The sequence below is a fragment of the Vidua chalybeata genome, chromosome 14, assembly GCF_026979565.1.
Source record: "Vidua chalybeata isolate OUT-0048 chromosome 14, bVidCha1 merged haplotype, whole genome shotgun sequence".
NCBI classification, from domain to species: domain Eukaryota; kingdom Metazoa; phylum Chordata; class Aves; order Passeriformes; family Viduidae; genus Vidua; species Vidua chalybeata.
The window spans coordinates 14649201-14670247 of NC_071543.1; the positions used below are offsets into that span (position 1 = coordinate 14649201).

The 21047-nt window shown below is 49.5% G+C and overlaps 2 protein-coding genes across 2 annotated transcripts in view; both read right to left on the reverse strand.

Annotated features, from left to right (window-relative positions):
- On the reverse strand, positions 1–4554 carry TAF9B (TATA-box binding protein associated factor 9b). Its single transcript, XM_053955538.1, has 7 exons — positions 4452–4554; positions 4293–4374; positions 3653–3789; positions 2236–2370; positions 1517–1598; positions 825–938; positions 1–407 (listed from the first exon to the last, which is right to left on the reverse strand). Exons 1-7 carry the CDS (start codon positions 4500–4502, stop codon positions 247–249), a joined length of 762 nt encoding a protein of 253 aa, XP_053811513.1. The 5' UTR covers positions 4503–4554; the 3' UTR covers positions 1–246.
- Positions 4555–7664: 3110 nt separating this feature from the next.
- LOC128795078 (fibronectin type-III domain-containing protein 3a-like) overlaps positions 7665–21047 on the reverse strand; it is a 39600-nt gene continuing 26217 nt past the window's right edge. Inside the window, exons 10-27 of the mRNA XM_053955537.1 lie at positions 20787–20846; positions 19585–19723; positions 18698–18751; positions 17922–18043; positions 17658–17832; positions 17253–17339; positions 16789–16927; positions 16218–16286; positions 15792–15910; positions 15598–15703; positions 14851–15026; positions 14232–14345; positions 13564–13713; positions 12939–13219; positions 12259–12471; positions 11575–11741; positions 10778–10899; positions 7665–10159 (exon numbers count right to left, since the gene is read on the reverse strand). Coding sequence (XP_053811512.1) covers positions 9842–10159; positions 10778–10899; positions 11575–11741; positions 12259–12471; positions 12939–13219; positions 13564–13713; positions 14232–14345; positions 14851–15026; positions 15598–15703; positions 15792–15910; positions 16218–16286; positions 16789–16927; positions 17253–17339; positions 17658–17832; positions 17922–18043; positions 18698–18751; positions 19585–19723; positions 20787–20846 — 2611 coding nt within the window. The 3' untranslated portion in view covers positions 7665–9841. The remainder of the gene's footprint in view (positions 10160–10777; positions 10900–11574; positions 11742–12258; positions 12472–12938; positions 13220–13563; positions 13714–14231; positions 14346–14850; positions 15027–15597; positions 15704–15791; positions 15911–16217; positions 16287–16788; positions 16928–17252; positions 17340–17657; positions 17833–17921; positions 18044–18697; positions 18752–19584; positions 19724–20786; positions 20847–21047) is intronic.

Sequence of the window (21047 nt, forward strand, 5' to 3'; positions counted from 1 at the left end):
TTACAAACACTCTGCACTTTATTTCCACACTCCTGGGGCCCAAAGGGGGCCTTCCTGCCCATTCCCACCCGCTGGAGTCCGTGTGAATCCCATGGGAAGGGCTCTGTGAATCCCATGGGAAAGGTTCCATGAATCCTTGGAGAAGGGCTCCATGAATGCCACAGAAAGGGCTCCCTGAATGCCATGGAAGGGCTCCCTGAATGCCATGGAAGGGCTCCCTGAATGCCATGGAAGGGCTGTGGGCCCTCACAAGGCGTCGTAGTCGTCGTCGTCCTCGTGCTTCCTCTTGAGCGGGTTGGGGTCGGCGGCGCCGGGCGGGACCATGTTGGTGGTGATCAGGATGTTCTTGGGGCCGATCAGGGACGGGTTGATCAGGACGTTCTGCACCGTGGGAGTGGTGGGAGTGGCTGTGGGAATCATGGAAAGGGTTCACTGAAAGCTTGGAGCAACCCCTGTGCGATTCCAGGCTCATCCCAAGAGGGAGGATGGGGCAAGGACACAAGGGAGAGAGAGAAGCAGGAGCCAGGGTGGGAGGGAGCTGCCCAGGATGGCGATGTTCTGGCTGTCACTGCTGTGCTGGGAATGGGAATTAACTCTGGAAGTTCCTGGAACGAGGGAGAGCGGGAGAAACTTCCCCCATCAGCTTGGCCAGAGCAGCTGTGGCTGCCCCAGCCCTGGAAGTGTTCCAGGCCAGCTTGGAGCAGCACGGAAGGTGTCTGTGTCCTTGGCAGAGGGTGGGACTGGATGAGCTTGTCCCTCCCAGCCCAAGCAGGCTGTGGCTGTGTGGTTATCCCTGTTTCCAGCCCCAGGGAGCCCAGGAGTACCTGACTTCCCAGCGGGCTGCGAGGACGGGATCTGGACAGTGAAGCGCTGCCCCGCCAGCGACACCGGCGCTCCCACCTTGGCTGACACCGACACGGTCTGGGCTGAGGGGGTACCTGCATTCCACACAACCCCACCACAAGAAATCAGAATAAATCCATAAACACTCCTAAAACTCCCTCCCTGTTATTAGACACAGTGGGAATGCACAGGAACACAAGGATACCTGATTTAAGGAGTCAGATTCCCAGGCAGAGCTGCACATTTGCTCATTTTCCCACATTTACCCCAGCCCTACAGCACTCCAGACTATAAACACACACTAATTTTTAGGGCACAGTTCTAAATTTTAGGATCCATTTAAAAATGGATCTTTCCTAGTGCTATTTAATTCAGCATCATACTGCCATTGAGGAAAATAACCCTAAATTTAAGTAAAGTTCTTGAATAAAGAAGTAAAGTTCTTAAATAGAGAATTTATCACAAATACAGAACATATGTAATGCATTTATGTTTAAATGTTATTGTAATAATAAAGATTAATTAATGAAATTAACTTTCTGATGCTGTCAAACAATATAAGGTTAGGCAGTCCCTGACACTCCCTCAGGGGCTGAGAAGTGTTTTAGATTATTCCTCTTTTATTTTCCTTCCTAAAATAAAGGTGGGAGTCCCCTGTGGAGCTGTTCCCTACCCAAAGTGGGAGTGCTGGGCCTGCTGCTCACGGCGCCCACGCTCAGGCGAGGGACTGTGATCCTGCCTGCTGTGGAGGAGACCTGTGGGGAGAGAACCAGGGAATCAGGGAATGGCCTGGAATGAACAGCAAAGTCCCCCCACACTGAGGCATTCAGGCCTTCCCAGCAAAGGAAATATTTTCCCTCTAAAGCAGAAACAACTAAGGTAGAAGTAAAAAATACTCTTTAATATCTACACCAAAGCCTGACCTGTGGCTCTGACAACCTGACATTAAACCTGACAGTTTCTCCTGGACATGAGGAGGAATTTCTTCAGGGAAAGGGTGGGCAGGCACTGGAAGGGGCTGCCCAGGGAGGTGCTGGAGTCCCCATCCCTGGAGGTGTCCAGGGAATGACTGGACATGGCCCTCAGTGCTCTGCGGGGGATCAGGCACAGGTTGGATTTGATGATCCTGGAAGGCTTTTCCAGCCTCACTGATTCTGGGATTCTGCAGTATTTCTTTAACACTACAATATTCCCAATACCTTCAAATTTCCCATATTTCAAAATTTCCATTTAAAATCAACCAACAACAATTTGCAAAGCCAGCCTGGAGACCTCCGAGCTGACGTGCACAGGCCAATATTCACCCACACCTTTCAGAGCTGAGGAAAACTGCAATTTAACACCACCCCCAACCTGCCAGGGGTGAATCCCCAATCCCTGAGCAATCCTTACCTTCTTCTGCAGGGATTTCAGGCGGTAGTTGGGGGCAGTCAGGCAGTACCTGTCGGGCGGCAGCCGCGGGCCCGAGTACGGCTTGATCAGCGGCAGCGGCGTCTGGTTCTTCTGGCGGGCAATGTCCAGCAGGAACTGCAGGGACACGGCCACATCCCCGTGTCTGGTGACATCCCTGTGTCCTGGTGACATCCCAGTGTCCCACTGACATCCCCATGTCCAGGCCACATCCCCGTGTCTGGTCAGATCCCTGTGTCCTGGTGACACCCTTGTGTCTGGTCACAACCCAGTGTTCCAGTGACATCCCAGTGTCCCAGCCTCATCCCCATGTCTGGTCACATTCCTGTGCCCCAGACACATCCCTGTGTCCTGGTGATGTCCCCGTGTCCAGGCCTCATCCCCGTGTCTCGGTCACATGCCAGTGTCCCAACTTCATCCCCACGTCCAGGCCACATCCCTGTGTCTGGTCATATTCCTGTGTCCCGGTGACATCCCAGTGTCCCAGTGACATCCCCATGTCCTGGTGACATCCCAGGGTTCTGGCCTCATCCCTGTGTCCAGGCCACATTCCTGTGTCCCAGTGACATCCCTGTCCTCAACGCCATGTCCTGGACACATGCCAGTGTCCTGCCCTCATCCCCGTGTCTGGCTCCCCTTCTTTGTGTCCCACTGACATCCCCCTTTCCCAGTGACATCCCTGTGTCCCGGCCTTATCCCCATGTCCCAGTGACGCCCTCATATCCTGGTGACACCTCCATGGCCTGGTGACAGCCCCGTGTCCCGGTGACAGCCCCATGTTCCTGAGCCCAGCCCCGTGTCCCTGTGACAGCCCCGTGTTCCTGAGCCCAGCCCCGTGTCCCTGTGACAGCCCCGTGTCCCTGTGACAGCCCCGTGTCCCGGTGACAGCCCCGTGTCCCTGTGACAGCCCCGTGTCCCTGTGACAGCCCCGTGTCCCTGTGACAGCCCCGTGTCCCGAGCCCAGCCCCGTGTCCCTGTGACAGCCCCGTGTCCCGAGCCCAGCCCCGTGTCCCTGTGACAGCCCCGTGTCCCTGTGCCCAGCCCCGTGTCCTGTGCCCAGCCCCGTGTCCCTGTGCCCAGCCCCGTGTCCCGAGCCCAGTCCTGTGTCCCGTGCCCAGCCCCGTGTCCCATGGCCAGCCCCATGTCCCAGTGACACCCCCATGTCCCGAGCCCAGCCCCGTGTCCCGAGCCCAGCCCCGTGTCCCGAGCCCAGCCCCGTGTCCCATGGCCAGCCCCATGTCCCAGTGACACCCCCATGTCCCGAGCCCAGCCCCGTGTCCCTGTGCCCAGCCCCGTGTCCCTGTGACACCCCCGTGTCCCGAGCCCAGCCCCGTGTCCCGTGCCCAGCCCCGTGTCCCGAGCCCAGCCCCGTGTCCCGGGGCAGCCGCGCTGCGCTCACATCCCGCGGCGGGGGCGATGTGAACGACTGGTCCGTGCGGCACTGGATCGCCAGGCGCACGTCGTCCGCGTCCACGCTCGACTTCTTGGCGTGGCTCGAGTAGATCTTGGCGTCCTCCAGGATGGTGGTGACGTATCCTGGGGGAAACGGGCTCCGGGTTCAGTGAAATGCTGCCCAGCCCCGTCCTGGGCCCTGAAAACTCTGCGGCCCGCGGTGCCGCTCAGACTGCCCGAGGGCGGCGCCGGGCGGGATAACGGGAAGCGATTCCTGCCTGTCAGCCCTGGCACAGGTGCCCAGAGCAGCTGTGGCTGCCCCTGCATCCCTGGCAGTGTCCAAGGCCAGGCTGGACGCGGCTCGGAGCACCCTGGCACAGTGGAAGGTGCCCCTGCCCAAACCACCCTGGGATGTGCGATTCTGTGATTAAAGAGTGATAGAATTGCAGCTGGAAAAGATCTCCGCGGTCACCGAGTCTGACAGGGGAGCTCCCGCGGCAACACGGATTCACAGAGCACCCCTGCTCCGGACAACACTGCCCGGCTCCGGACAACCTTCCCTGCTCCGGACAACCTTCCCTGCTCCGGACAACCTTCCCTGCTCCACCCGGGGCTTCCCCGCGCACTTCCCGCCCGGCCCCGCTTACTGTAGGCGAACTCCAGCATCTGGTTGATGACGCGCGGCTCGTACTCGGTGATGCCCATGTCCTTGAGGATCTGCGCCATCACCTGAGGGGGGACACAGGCACCGCTCAGCGCCCCGAGCCCCCCGGTACCCCCCGGTCCCGCCCGGATCCCCCCGGTACCTGCGCGTCTTTAGGGGCGCTCTTGGGAGACGCCATCTTGGCCGCCTCCATTGTTTCCGGTCATGTGACACAAGGGGCGCGGCTACGGCGGCCGGGAGGGCGGCGTTGCTATGGAGACGCGGCCTAGCGGGGTTGCCATGGAGACGCGGCCTAGCGGGGTTGCCATGGAGACGCGGCCTAGCGGGGTTGCCATGGAGATACGGCCTGGCAAAGCAGAAATTGATTTTACAGTAAATATTCATGAGAGCAAACTGATGCACAGACCAAATCTGCTGGATTCGAGTGACTGTTTTCCCACTCCCCCTGCTGCAGACAGCCCAGTGCCCTCCATCTGCCCTGAGGTGATGTTTTGTTATTTCATTAATAGCTCTGAAGTCATTTTTTAAATTGCCAGCAAACCCAGGATTAACTAAAAATGACAGTGTGTTCCCACTTTTCTGAAAATAACAGGTTCCACTTTGGAAGCAAATTTAAAAGCTTTTTAAAGCAGGTTTTCATGGCAGCTGACTGGATTTGGAAGCCACTTAGAGCACATGCCATGTGAGTTTTGTCAAAGTTTCTCATTTTCTGAGGCAAAACAGAACATCAAGCTTTGCTGTGCTTTTGTCACGCAGGCGATCAGCAACGTTCCCGGAGCAGTTGCAATGTGTTGTTATAAGCCAGGACGGTCCGACTGCAGCCAGGTCCGGAGGATGTGCTGGGGACTCATCCCAGCTCCCCAGAGACAGGGACAAAGCAAGAGCTGCTCTCTCTGTGGAACATTCCAGCAGCAGCTCTGGTGCTCCCCACGCACACCCAGGCAGGTGTTCCGCACCTGGATCAGCCAGCCTGGCTGCAGACGCCTCCCAAGCCTGCCCTGGGCTCGGGATCAGCCTGGGGGAGCAGGAGCAGCCCCAGGGCTCCGGCAGCGCCCAGAGCTGGAAAAGCCTCACGCAGCACAAGGGGCAGGCACGGGATCCCTGTGCCAGGATCCTGTGCTGAGGCAGCTCTGAGGCCAAGTCATTTGACTTCCATGAGTCAGAGCGTGTTACACAAAAACATCCTGGGAGGAGGGAGGGAGGAGGAATTCCAGACACTGACCTTAGACAACAAACTTAATCCACTTTTCTTTTCCCTTGTTTTAGGGAAGAGGGGGAGAACAGCTCTTCCATGGGCTGGGATCAGGCTGGAGCTCAGCACATGGAGCTGACACCATTTATTCCTGAGGCAAGAAAGAAAACGATGGTTTGCACTTCTGCGGGGCTCAGGATTTCTCCTTAAACCCAGTGCAGGACTCCTCTGCCCCCTCTGTGCCACCTTCTCCACTCACCACAGGTGACTTGCCACGCTGGGAAGCACAACCAGGAGCTCCCTGCAGGATTTCTGTGAGGAAAGCAGCAGGAGAAGACAGAAAGAACCAATTCCCACAGGGCAGCCATCTGTCCCCAGGGCCACAAACGTCTTCCTGGCCATGGATGCTTCTCCCTGTGGACACTGCTGTGGGGCACAGCCATGCTGGGAGTCATGGGCTTGGAAAAGCCCTCCAAGACCATCGAATCCAACCTGTGCCTGGTGTCCATCTTGTCACCAGCCCTGAGCACCGAGTGCCACCTCCAGTCCTTCACTGGACACCTCCAGGGATGGGCACTCCAAACCTCCCCGGGCAGTTCCGATGTTTAACAACCTTTCCCATGAAGAAATTCCTGCTGATGTCCAGCCTGACCCTCCCCTGGCACAGCTTGAGGCCATTTCCTCTCCTCCTGTCCCTGTTCCCTGGGAGCAGAGCCTCCCTGGCTGTCCCCTCCTGCCAGGAGTTGTGCAGAGCCACAAGGTCCCTCCCGAGCCTCCTTTTCTCCAGGATAAACGCAGAAAGACAAATTCCATGGGCACCACACGCTGGCCCAATGGAAGAGCAGCCACCCTCCCCTCTGCTCAGGCACGGGGGTTGTTTTCAGTGCTGGAAAACAGGAAATGGGGTCATGGTGTGTCCTGGCCCGGCGCCGACTCCTCCGTCTGCCGCGGGTCGTTCCTCCCGGGCAGCTGCCGGCCAGCTGGGAATCATCTGTTGGAGAAATCGGGAGCACAGCCCGGGCACGTGGCTCTGCTCAGGGTGCAGGATTTAAAATCCCATAAATTTGAAATCCCTGGAAGTGTTCAAGGCCAGGATGGATGGGGTTTGGAGCAACCTGGGATAGGGGAAGGTGTCCCTGTCTGGCAGGAAGTGGAACAAGGATGAGCTTTAAGGTCCCTCCCAACCCAACCCATTCCATCATTCTATGAAATTTCACTGGGATTTTCTTCCCAGACAGGACTTGTTGAGGTGTTCACGGTGCAGCCATGCAGAGCCCTAGCACAAGGGCAGTTTTTCTTGTTGGGAGTTGTCCAAATCTGCAAGAACAACCCCAGCCAGAGCTTCTGCCTCTTGTAAAGGGCAGCAGGAATCTCCCTAACATCAGCTCTGGGATTTGCTGGACAATGCAGTGCCTGTGCTCAGCTCTGACCTTTCCAGCACTAATCCCACACTATTTGGCTCCACAAAACTCCGGCTTTTGAGCAGTCCTTGGGAGCAGAAGAGCTGCAAAGAGCCAAGCTCCGAGGAGGGGGAGGAGGTTTGTTTTGTAGCTGATCCCTCTCTCATTTCTGCTGGAGCCCCATTCCCAGGTTCTGGAGGAATTCTAAGGACTTTGAGGACACATCCTGCTGCTGGGTGTCCCTGCTCCCTTTGGCCTTGTGCTTCCAGCTTCCCAGAGCCTTCCCTTGGGATCCCCTCACGCTGGCCCCCACTCCCCTTGCCTCCTCCACCCCAGAGTTTTCCAGCTCCTCACCCCTGATTGTTCCTCAAGTGGAAAGTTTACCCAGGCTGAGTGTCCAGCTGTCTCTTTGGGAATGATGGTCAAATAAAGCCTTTCCCATCTTATCAGATCATAAAGGCACTGTCAGGAAAAATTCTGCACTCAGCAGCAAATGCTGGGGAAGAGCTCAAGGGGGAAAAGCCCTGAGTCAACACAAAATGATGGAAAATTGGCAATCAGCCCCAAATGATTCAATTTCCAGCATCAAAGAACTGTTCTACCTCACCTGGGAACTGCAGGTCCTCCCTGCAGTGCGAGGAGAAATGGAAGTGATATTCCAAGGGTCCCAAGTTAACTCAGTTCTTAATGACACTGAAAATTAAATTGAAATTACACATGACACGAGTGACACCAAATCCTACAAAACCACAGGAGCTCCGAGTCAAATTTGAATACATTTGTATTATTTATTGGCTGTATTAAATATATTATCTATTTGATAGTTACAATTTAGTAATACAATGCATGGCAGCTTTAACATACATTTGAGATACCTCAAAAATGACAATACAAGAAAACCAAAGATACCTAAAATACATTAATGCCACGAGGGTACATCCTTCTGGAATGGACAACAGCTGATGGAAAATCTGTATTGCAGTATAAATCCCAGATATTTTCTGGGAATATGAGCATTTTTGTGGCAATCACAAAAGGATTCGATTTCATTTTTTAGCAGTGGTGACTTGTTAGTATTTACTCTGCGATCCTAATTTCAGGACTACTATTGCCAAATAAACCTCTACAAGTTGGTTCTAAGGAGTTAAAAAAGAACCCTTTGGCAATGGAGATTTGCTGCAGGCAGTTTATCTGCTAAAGGGAGACTATGAGGAAAATAAAGACAGATTGTAAACTCTTCTGCAAACTAGAGAGACTAATATCTGTATAAAACTCTGACACTGGAGGGAGAGATTCTATGATATAATAAATGATTAACTTAAAGTTCTGCTACAAGTAGAACAATACATTCAAACATACATTTTTTTTTCTTTCCAGGACTTTTAATCAAAATAAATAGAGTACAAAAATGAAGAGTACGTTTTGAAAAGATTAATTTCAGATTGCACCATCAATCTACTATGAAGAGGATTAAGTGATACTAGATCATAATTTAGGTTTTCCACATCTGAAATACAACACAATGCCTCAAACTCTAACACAACGTTATTCCTCAACTGCTGTAGGAGAAAGACCCTTAAAAGTGATTAATTAATTACTGGAAACACATTGCCTGTAGCTCTGTCACATCCACCCTCCCACCCACAAGTGCATTGCTCTGATGGCCGAAGTGGAGCCACAGACTTTGCAAAATACCCTAAATCTACCGTTCTGTGACATGTTCCAAATGCTGTTGGCAAGACCCATCCTGAAACACTGGAAATTTGTGAGTTCCAGCTTTCAAAAGCTTTGATCTAACGGAGCCAGGAGCTGCCAGGCTCCTCCTCAGGGATTCACAAGCAGATGGAACACAACAGTCAAATGTAGTGCACAGTGTCCACAAAAATATCCCCCAGCCGATCAGGACGAGTTTCAGACAAGTTCATAGCAGGTTGAACATTCCCAACAGGAAAACCATGGAATGTGAAGCTGCTACCACTGGGATAGCAAGTTTAAAACATTGTATAAAGGTTATCTAAAAAGAGTTCTCTCACGTACAATTTGCTTGTTGGGGTTAAGTTAGAAGGGCACCCAAAGCAGGCTGAACTTTTTATTTTTTAGGTTAATAATAGTACAAAAACATTTGCTCAGTTTGAGCCAAATAGTGTAACATTTATCATAAATGCACTCTTTCTCCTTAAAGACAACTCCTGTGCTGTTCTGAGCACGCTGCACAGGGAATTACTTTTCTCTCAGGCACTGAGAGCGAAATGTGGATTGGGCCAAAGCTGCTCAGGACAGCAGGAACATTTCAGGCAGAGCCTTTCCTGGGCATCCCGGCTGAGCTCCACATCCTGCTGGCATTGGTTTGGATTAAAACCCTAAAAAACCCTGGCACCCTCTACTCCAACACTTGAAATGATTATTACTGAATCCCAAGTATTAAAATAACTGTAAAGTAGTAATATCACTAAGTCAATATTCTGCTTTCCTTCTACAGTCTAGTAAATGTGGTATGCTCTAGTAGGCTCTGCAGTTCTGCTCTAAGCTCAAAGCACTTGTGCTGCTGGATTTCATGGATATCAAACTACAGCGAAACTCCATGGAACAGCCATCGCCTCCCGCTGCTCTGGTGGTGCTGGTTCTAGCAATGCCTTCCCTCTCCAAGTGGCTGGGATGGGGAGAGAGGAGGAGTGTGCACACCCCCCGCAGTGTGCACCGTAAGGCAGCTGACTGCTGTTCTCTAACAGCTCACCCTGATTGCAGAGGCCCCAGGATCACCCCTTCTACAGGAAATCTGTGTCCAGCATTTGGAAAGGATCTGCCGAGCCAGCCTCGCCGGCAGCCAGCAGCAGGAGCGGGAACGCACGGAGCGAGGGGTTCCCAGCTAGGATTCCATTGAACTACCCATAAATACCCCAGAGAGCTCTGTACAGACAGCTGAGCGGGGCCAGCTCTGCCCTACTTGATGACGAAGTACTGGATGACCACGGCGAAGAGGATGGCGACCACGGCGAAGCCGCAGAGCAGCGCGATGGCGATGGCGCGCTCCTCGCGCAGCCGCTTCCCGCTCTGCGCCAGCTCCGCGCCGGCCGGGGCCGCGGCGGGGCCCGGCTCCCGGCGCTGGCAGCAGAACACCGTGCTGGGGCTGTAGGGCCCGCAGAGCTCCGGGCAGCCCGGCAGGTCGTGGCACTGGCGGCCGGCGCAGACGCGCGCGCGGTACTCGCAGTTCGTCTGCGCGGCCGGCAGCCGGAAGCACGGCTCGGGGCCCTTGTACACCTGGCAGGAGACAGGAGCTGCTTCAGTCAGGGGCACCGCACTCACCACCAGCACCTGGAACTGCCTGTCCCGCTCCAGGGGTGTGGGCGGCGCTGGGCACAGCCTGGAGTTGCCCTCCCTCCTCTCCTCAGCTTTGTAAAATCACAGCTTAAATCTCTGGACAATTCACGATTCATTGAAGTTTCCTGCCACACCCCCACACTGAGGCCTCACCTGGGCTGGGAGGCTCAGAAAGGAGAAAGTAATCATCCTGCATTTTCTTCCTTAAAGCTCCTCCAGCAAAGCAGAGTCTCTGATTAACAGAGGCAGTGGTACCACAGACCATGAGGATTAAGAATCAAGAGCCAAAGGAATTGCTGGGAGAACAGGATAAACCAGTGCTCACCCACTTCACACTTTCTGAAATGAAAAGTCTCCCTTGTCACCTCCCCAGACAGAATTTCAACCTTCAAATCGTGGAATCGCAGCATGGTTTCGGTTGGAAGAGACCTTAAAGCCCATCTCATTCCACCCTCTGCCATGGGCAGGGACACTTCCACAAGAAATATGCACACCTTTTTTTGTAATAATTTTTCCCAGGAAAAACCCCTCACATTCCTGATGCTGTATAAAAGGTACCTGATCAAACTCTCTGCCAGCAGCAAGCTGAAGGATGTAAACAATGGAATCTCCTTTCATCGGCTGTAGAGGCTCCCATGTGATTTCAAAAGTGTTTTCTTCCAGCTGGATCACTTTGGGTGCTAGAAAATAGAGTGATTTGTTGGTGTTTTAGAAAAAGAACAACAGTCTCTACAAATGTACAGCTGTCATGCTTAGAGGCAACTCATTCCAATAACTTAAAGCAATTAAGATTTGTTTGTTTCTTTTTCTTCTATTTGATGACATGAGCTTAAAACATGATCATTGTTATGTGCAGGTTGTACTTGGTCTTTTTGAGCTGCCAGGGTGAGCCCATGTTTGTAAAGAGCAGCAGCACTTTCAAGTCACTACAGAACCCAGCATTTCTGTCCATGTGCAGAGCTGAAATTATGCTCTAACCACGGTCCAGTCAATCAATTTTGCTGCAGGCACTCAGCACTCTGACCTTCACAGTGACTTTAATGATGACCTTTAATGTCCATGTTAAAAAGTGAAGATCAGAGGAATTAACTGTGCCCTCATTTGCCTACACACTGCTGTAACTTCAATGGATAACCCTGCAAAATGCCTTTCCAGCTGAGCAAAGGTAGGAATGCTCAGTTCAGGGGTGGAAGAGCTGCTGTGCAGGAGGTGATGACAACAAAAGAGCCCTTTTCACACCCAGACAAAGCGAGTTTGTGTCTTTGTCCCTGCAAAGACTGGCTGAGAGTCAGCTTGCAGGATCCAATCCTGCCCACCAGTGGCTTGCAGCAGGTGCCAGGGCAGTGCCAGCTCACCTTTGAGAGGTGCAGGTGGAGACTTGGTGGTGGTGAAAGCACAGACCTCCGAGAAGGCTCCTTCCCCAGCGTCGTTGTACGCCTGGATGCGGAAATGGTACGTGGTGGATTCGCTGAGCCTCTGCACCTTGTAGGTGTGACAGGGACCATTATAGACTGTCACAAACCTGGGGGACACAGAACACACACAGAGTGACCCAGCCATCACCAACGTGTAGGGCAGCATCAGACCTGAAACACTCAGATTTGAGTTAAGGACAATGAAGTGATGCTGCATTCTGGGTGTCCCAGCCTTCTTCCCACTGAGGCTGCAGAGCCCAGCTCCTCTGAATCGGGAGAACAACCCTTGAATATCCAAAATAAATTACAATTTCCTGTTAAAGAACAGCTGGCCAACCCCTGTTTCTTATATGCAGGCTCGACTTTGGTTTTGGATGTCCAAAAATAACCCTGCCAGCACAGGATGGTGGTAAGGTATTTATTCTTTAAACAGTATTTACTGTTTACAAGCAGCAGAAGGTCAAGTTGTTGACAGCATTTCTGGTTGAAAGATGGGATGCAAAACTGCAAAAGGGCAAACTCTGGGATGCTCAAATGACTCAGTGGTGCAAACAGAAGGGAGAATAACATAAAACACCTTAAAAACTTGAAGTGGTAAAACCACAAGACCTTTAATGGTCTCACCTGCCAAACCTGTCCTCCATCTGCAGGTTGAACTGAGTAGGGTTGGGAATTAAAGCTCTGCTGGGCCCTTCTCCCCATTTCAGTTTAAGGCTCTGGTAGCTGAAGACAACACATTCCAGGTGGGGGGGGTCAGGAGGTAGTGGTTTGGTTTTGGCTTTCATGGAATGACTGAAAGGACCCACTCCAAAGCTGTTGATGGCCTGTACCCTGATCCTGGGGATGGAGAGAGCAGCCACATGGTCACAAAAAGCGCTGGGTAACAAAGCAAGAGTAAAAAGGTGTACAGAGCGTAACTCCAAACAGTAAAGCAATCAACATGCACTTAAAAATTAAATCTGAACTCAGTTTTAACCAAGACTGAGGTCACAGGAACCCCTACTCTGCTCTTACCTGTCCATCCATCTTCTTCTGGCCACACACCTGAGCAACCCAATGAAAAATTCTAAACTCAGAAACCTTAAAGTCTTGGTTTTGAGACAGAATGTGAACCTTAACACCAACCACAATCTCACTCCTGACAACATCATGGCTGGACTCTAGATATTTTAGGAGTTTTTTTGGAGCTGCAGGATGAATTAGGCAAATTGTCTGTATGCTGCATAAAAATTGCTCTAAAATTTAAAGCACTACACTCAAAGGACTTTTAAATCCTACAAATGTGATTTCAGAATAATTCTCACCTGTACAGGGTGTCAGGCAGCAGATTCTCAAGGACATGGGTTGTGTTTCTCCCCACAGTGACCAGCTGCTTCTCCCCATACTCGATGTTGTACCCTGTGATCTCTGCCCCGTGGCAGCAGGGCTCTTCCCACTGGATTGCAAGGCACGTGGAGAAAGGAGGGGAGATTTCCACCTGATCCTCTTCAAGTAAGTGGAGCACGGCCACAGCTGCAGGCACTGATGGGGGAGTGGTCACCACGCCAGTGTCCCCAAACAGCCCCACCCCAGCCACGTTCACAGCCTGAAAGACACCACACAGGAGTTACCAAATCCCTGCTTTCCAAGCAGGCAGTCACAGCTCTCACAGCCTTCCATGTGTTCTTAAAAGCAATGTGGAAGAGAGTGGAAAATCTCCTGAATAATTTGTCAACAGGGCAAAGCATCTGTAAAGCTGGTATTTCACAGCACAGGATCTAAACTCTTCCAGATTCAGGGAATGAGGAGGGACTGGGGGACAAGGGAAGTGTTTTTCCCAATTACCTTCTCTATTGCATGAGCAGGTGACAGCACATGACTTTATTCCTCTCTAGCTGGAGTTTGTCCCCAAACTGCAAGTGCACAGTGGCACCAAAAGGCTTTTCCTACCTGGACTCTGCAGTAATAGGTGGTTGCAGGTGTGAGCCCCTTGACCTCATAGCTCTGGCAGGGGCCAGTGTAGATGATGTGCATGGACCCCTCCACCTGGCCCCAGTCCAGCCTGTACTCGGTGATTTCTGCTCCGTTGCACGCCGGGCTCTGTGGGGTGAGGGAGAATTCTGCTCAGCTCTTGCACTTATACACCCCCAGCATCCAGGGGGGAGCTCTGTCACACTGAGACACTGAGAGTCACAGAAAAGGTTGGAAAACACCGCCAAGATCCTCAAATCCAACCTTTGGAAGCACTGGGTTTGAAACCTGAGGTCTGCTCCAAGGGATTTTAAGTTAAAAGGTGACATGTGGCTGTAACACCACCACAGTTCACACCAGAATTTTGACTGACCCACATCTCTTACCACTTAAAAGAATTAATTCACTATACATTAATTACCACACCCTGAGGAGGATTAAATGCCATCCAAATTGTCCAGTTAAGACTGCAATTAATAACTCTCAAAAGTTTACAAACCCTACACAGATACCTATGAAGAAATGGGCTTAAAATATTCCACCTCTACCCACACTATTTCTCTAATTTCTGAGTATCATAAGTATACCACTACAATTCTAAAAGCCAAACACTAATTTGGGTGGTACTGGAAGCCACCAAGACCTACCTCCCACGAAACCACAGCACAAGTTGCACTTTTGCAGGTTATCAGGGGTTTGCAGCACTGCTCAGGGGGTCCTGGAGCAGTGCAAAGCTCTGCCTTCTCAGAGTGGGGGCCAAACTGCAGGAAAACAACACTGCATGAACACAGCAACAGCACCAGGGCAAGAACTGATGTGCAAGTGAAGCAAGCAAACTATTTCTAACTTGACAGGGAAGCAAACAGCAGAGTTCAGGGCTCAGTTTCAGATTCCTTGCAGGTACTTGAAGCTGGCCCATTCCCACAGGATATCTGAGCTCCTCCCACTGCCAGGGTTTTGTAACTCCTCTCTCTCCCAGCCAGGATCTGCCTTCCAGCAGCAGCTGGGCACTGTTTCACAAACACTTTTAAGCCATCAATGTTTATCTCACACTTCTCCCAACGTGGCATGGCTGGCACCCACCCCTCTCCACACAGTGCTGCACCCACCACCAGCTGCAGAGCCTGAGCTCAGGGCAACACATCCAACAATTCCAAAGGCACAAACATCAAGAAGTTCACAGAACTCAGGCTGCAGAAACCCCTCAGCACCATCACTGCTGTCCCCTGTGTGGGATCAGTGAGCTGTGGTGAGCGCTGTGGTTACCCCGACTCTGTTCCCTGCCCGGAGCCAGAAGCTGTAGGTTCTCCCTGGCAGCAGGTTGGTCACTCCAAACTCAGCTGCTGGGCCCTGGTAGAGCACCCTGCGCTCGTCCTGCTCCGAGCTGGCCATCTCCAGGAGATACTCCGTGATCTCAGAGCCTCCATCCACAGCTGGGGGGCCTGGCAAACAAAAACAGATTGCATCTTCCTATTAATTTCTAAATTCCCTGAGTTAGGGCAGGCTCTTGTCATGTGTCTGAGCAGAAATACTTCATGAAGCTTGCTTTCCCCCCAGCACCCAGGAACTGATACTTAGTTTAAGATGGCCTTCATCAGGGTTTTTTCATGTATTTTCCCTGTTTTCTTCACTAAACAGTGTATCATCATTCATTTTTGCTTATCTCCTTTACTGAGATAACAGCAAGAAAACAAGAGTAGATTTTTAAATTGCCAAGCAGGTGTCAGTCATGGGCAGACAGGAAGCTTTCTCACTGGAAAATATTTATGTCTGCTTAAGTCTCACTGTACCACCTTACCAGAGGTGGACAGAATCTTTGGTCTTCTTAAAAAAAACCCACAAAACAAACAAAAAACCCCACCACAAACCCAAAAAAACCCCAAAACCCTAAGGCCACGGACAGTATCTCTATATGTTTATTTTTACCTTTTTTTTTCCCCTGAAGAGTTCTATAGATTTTTGATTTGGATGACTGAAATCAGAGCAGTGTTTTACTCCAACTCTGGTGCTTACCCCACTGCAAAGTGATTTCCTTAGGCTTGGCTTTGCCCAGCAGGGCTGGGGCAGGACAGGGCCCGGGGGGAACGGCTGCTGTGGTGACAGTCGTGACATCAGAGGCCTGCCAGGGACACAGGTCATTGCAGAGCACAGTCATGAAGCATTTTGCTAAAACATGAACAGAAATGGTTTCCCCTCCTGCTGCTCACCTGGCTCTCCCCACCTTTACTGGCACAGGACACGCGGAGTCTGTAGGAGGTGCCAGGCCTGAGGTGGTCACAGACGTGTTCCCGCTGGGCTCCGCTGTAAATGGGCTCCCACCTCCCTCCTGAGGGAAGGAAAAGCACTTTACCCTTTCAAACCTTTTTAAAATCCCACCTGGAAATTCTCTCACACAATTATTAAGGTGGTCAAGCCAGAGAATCAATCTGAAATGATTAATTATACAGAGAACGTGTACAACACACACAAACACACGTGTGAAATCAGAAGTGACTGCTGGAGTAAAGCATCATTTAAGCTGCAAAACATCTCCAAAATCCAAGTCTAAACCATGTCCCACATCTAAATGTGAATTAAATACCTCCAGGGATGGAGACTGGGTACTGTATTAGTACCCAAAGGTGATTCCTTACCAACTGATGCCTCGGAGATTTCCAAGAAGTATTTAGAGATGTCTGATCCTCCGTTATCCTTGGGGGGTTCTGAAAGAAATCAACACCTTAAGTTACAGAAGATTTAATATCAAAGCATCATTTTGTTATCAGCTTTTCCAGTGAACATATTCATATTCATTCAAACAGAAAAGTCAACCAGCAAGAGAAACCAGTGTACTTAATTATTCACAATACATTTTTCAGAGCAATTTTCCTCCTATTATTAATCATGATTATGCTAGGAAGAGTAATTGGGAAAGCACTCCCAATTTCAGGTATCGGTTCTTACTTTTTAAGTGAACATAGGAATTATTTAAACATCACAATAAACCCAGAGGATATTAGGAGAGTAGTCAGTGCTTCTCAGAAGTGAATGAACAACACCAGTGTGGTTCCACAGCCCCAAAATAGACAATTTTTGGGTAAGGTTGAGTATTTCTCCTGCAATAACAATACCTGCAGATAAATAATCAGCCTGAGTTCCCTCCCATTTAATCAGAGAGAGGCTTGTTCACACCCCAGCAGCACTGGAACACCCCAAGGCACCTACCCCACGTGACTCTCACACTGTGGGGATGGATCTTGCCCTTCACAACAGGTTTGCTGGGAGCTCCAGGTCTGTCAGGTTTGGTGCTGTGTTCCACCACCTCACTGGGGCTGCTTTTTCCTTCACTGTTGTAGGCAAAGAGCTGTTGGAGGAGGGAAGAGAATAGAGAATAAATGGTTTCTTTAAGGACAGTAATATATGTTGATAATACATAAGGATAAACATGCTGATGAGTAAAAAAATCTATTAAAAATCCAACAAAAACAAAGACAAACATTAATACCAAAATCAGCTGGTGAAAAAAAATCTGGTTTGTATTATTACTTCACTGAAACCTGCTCCAACAACAGGTAATTGTTGGGACAATGGGTGAATTCCTGCTGTCTCCATACAAAGCTGAAAACCTTGCTGGGAAATGCCAAAGCCCAGGAAAGCACATGAAATTAGGACCAAACTATGGTACAAACCCTGAACTTATAGGATGTACTCCTCCTCAGGTTTCTTAAAGTGCATGAGAGCTCATCTCCATTGTACTGGGGCTGGAATCCATAGCCCTGGCAAGGAGGGAAAAGAAGGATGAGCACAGTCACCGACTTTTAAGGTGAAGCAAAAGCCAGAGCAGATAAATCACATTTTTATTTATCTTGAACTTCATTTCTGTGCCATGAACTGCACATAATACTTTGTGCCATGAACTGCACATAATACTTTGTGCCATGAACTGCACATAATACTTTGTGCCATGAACTGCACACTTTGTCTCTCCCATGAATTCCATGCAATGCTTGCCGACCATTTATCGGAAGATAAAAAAAAGTTCATTTTTACTTCAGCACTATGAAGGAAATTTCCACACAAAGCCCAGCACTTACAGAACCTTCTTCCTCCATGTCCAGGCTGTAGGTGAGGGAGTCATCCAAGGCCCCTCCTGCAGGAGGGCTCCATCCCAGGGCCATCCAGGTCACTCCTGCTTCCAGCAGCGTGGGCGGCGCCGGGGCCAGCGGCACCACCCCGGCCGTGCCGAACGTCACCGTCTCACTGAACCCACTGGGGAGGAGATTTTGAACAAGGGTGAGCAGCAGCTGATGGAATCCAGGGGGAAATCCAGCATTTGGTATCCCTGGGCTCCTGGTTACCTCATTCCAATGTCGTTTTTAGCAGCCAGTCTCAGGGAGTATCTTGTGGAAGGAGTGAGTCTGGTGAGCTTGTACTGCTTCAGGTGCCCGTAGTAACATTCCTTGAAGGGGCCATTCTTCCCCTGGAAAGCAGGGAGATCCAGAGTCACTCCCTGATCCCTGCCAAGGTCACCCTCCCCACTCTACATCTTCCTAAATCCCAGAATCTCAGACTGGTTTGGGCTGGGAGAGACCCTAAAGCTCATCTCGTTCCATGGGCAGGGACACCTTCCACGAGAAATGTCATTTCACTCGTTTAACAGTAATTAAAAAAGAAATTACTGAGCCTCAAGAACACAAAATTTAATGTATCGTGGTCATTCCGAGTCTGCTGATGGTAATAAACCACATTAGGACTGAGATATCTGATTACTGTTGGTACTGGGGATTTGACAAAATGGTGATGAACCATTGAGCAGAAAACAAAACACATTCTGCAAGTTTTTATCCCTTTGCATTACATCTCAGCAAGATGCTCAAGAGCTGAGGGAGATTTGTGACACAACCCAAAAATGCCAAATGCTCGTGCATTTAAAGAGAACACAGGAATTACTGATGCTCTGGATGACAAATGAGGCAGTTTTACACTGTCCCCTTCCACTGATCATTTGTCTCTTTAAAATTGTCAGGACAGTGGCACCAAAATAGCTGCTGTACCTAAGCAAGAGGTATTTTTAAGTGTAATTGCTCTACAGATGTCATTATGTTTTTTTTTTTGGTACTAGAAAAGCTCTTACCTCATCCCATTCTAAAAGAAAATTAGTTATTTTGGAACCATTGTCATTTGAGGACTGAAAATAAAGAAACAATGAAAAAATGAGTTAAAATCAAGTGGTTGTAAATGCATTTTATAAATATTTTTACACATTGACTATTATCAACTCCAACTGCCTTTTAATACAAGGTTGCCATGCTGCTTCTTTTAGTTCTGATAGTTTAGAATATGAATTTATAAATTATTTGATTTTATAAATGAAGCAAATTATATACTTAGAGCTCTTTTCCTGGTGCCTTGCACTATGTGCTCACCACCTGCCTGTGCAATCTAAGGGTTCACACAAGCAACATCTGACACATGAAGTGGGAACTTCTTCATTTTCTAAGCACAGATTCTACAAATAATTTCACTCAAGTCATTTAGCTGGAACCATTTTTCAGCATGGTCATAAGAAAAATATGAAAAATCAAGCAAACATGGCTACCAACAAGCCATCACAGATGGTGGTTACATTCAAAAGTCAGATTAAAAATGAGATTCTATAAAACTGTCCAAATAAATTTAGTCTGAATGAGTCAGAATAACTAAAAGAACATTAAGTCATATCTGTTTATCATCCAGGACCTCAACCAAAGATATAAATAAATAAAAATCCATTTTTTCCTCTCCGCCAGTTCAGAAGAGCCCTGCTACCAACTCTGTCACACTAAAGCTGCAGGGAAGAAACTCAAACATTGAAAAAAAAAAAAAAGAAAGGTAATTATTATTTCATTATTAATCTTCACTGAGAAACTTAAAGGGCAACACCTACAGCACACACTGAATTCCTGACAAAGCTAATTTCAGTCCAGTGCACAGGAATCCAGCAGAGTGCTCACCTTCACTCAGCCCAGGTTTGGTTCTTACCTTCCACTGCAAGCTCAGGCTGTTTTTGGTTCTGTTAATCAGTTTTGGGGCAGCTGGACAGTCTGGCTCACAGCTCTCTGTGGTGAAGCTCACCAGTTCTGAAATGGTTTCTTTGATGGAACTGCTGGTTGCTGAAACTCTAAACAAAAGGGTAATTAATGATGTGGCTGTTGCACTGGAAATGTAAGGGAAGAGCTGGCAGCTTCAGGGAGTTAATCCCACACAGTGGCTGCAGGGTGGGGGTCACACAGGTTCACCTGCTGACCCCACACCCCCATTTCTCACCCTTCATTTACTCTGCCATTACTCTCTGTCACAGTGGGGATATTTTAATGCTGAAATACCTGTGGGATAGGGGATGAAAACTATGGCAGGTGTTCCAAAATGGCAACAGGATACCTGACTGGAAATGAGCCTTTGGCTAAAAACACCTTAAAATTCAAATACAGCCAGCACTTGTGCAGGAGTATGGGCACTAAACAGGCTAAATCATAAAGTATCAATTGTATCACAATTTTCATAGGAATTGTTTCATGTTTTCAGCAGTCCTGCCTCTTTCTGTGGAAAACACAACACTGTGCAGGTGGAGCTGTGCCCAGCACTTCCCACACCCAGAACTGTTCCACAGCTTCAGAGCAGGACTTTGCTGCAGGGAATCTTTCATCTCATCTGCTCCAGTGCTTCAGCACTGAGTGTGACTCTGGTTCCCCTGGTTTGTTTCAGCAGCTGCTCTCTCCCTGGCCAGCCCAACACCTCCAGTCAGGATCATTTACTCCTGATCATCCCATCCCACTGAGCCCATTCCCACTTCCCTGCTTGCACTGCTGCAGGTCAGACAAGAATCTCTGGAAATCAAGCTGACAAGTCAGACTTTCAGATCCAATTTCAAGGCAAAATTATTTCATTTACCACTGACTTCAGCCCACAACAATCTACAGAGTGTTGTTCTAAGAAAAGAGAATAATTTAAAGTTTGTAACTGAGATACCTGAGGAGACAGAGAAGGTGGTAGGGAAGGAAGTGAGGTGGTATTTTAATGAAGTCAGAAGATAAATGGGAATTTAGATAGCAAACCCAGTATCCACAGCATGGTGTTTTTTCAGAGTATTCCTGAACTGTTTGTATCACCCCTTTTCCATGAAGCCACAATAATCCTGCAATTCCCATATCCCCCAAAGCATTATTTCCTTCCCAGCAGCATACCTGGCATGGTAATCAGTGGCTGGTCTGAGATCAGGAAGTGTAATTGTTAATTCTTCCCCACTGTGAAAAGGCAAAAACAAACAGAAAGCAAAGTTACAGCTCTTTCTTAAACCTCAGGGCTCAAAGCTCATTGAAAAGCAAAACCACGTAGTGCACATTTAAGTTTCCCACTGTCCATGTATAACTCTTTAGTGACATTACTTAAAATTTATTTCATGTGAAGTAGGAAGGTCTGCAAGTCAACAAACAGCTCCTGATAGA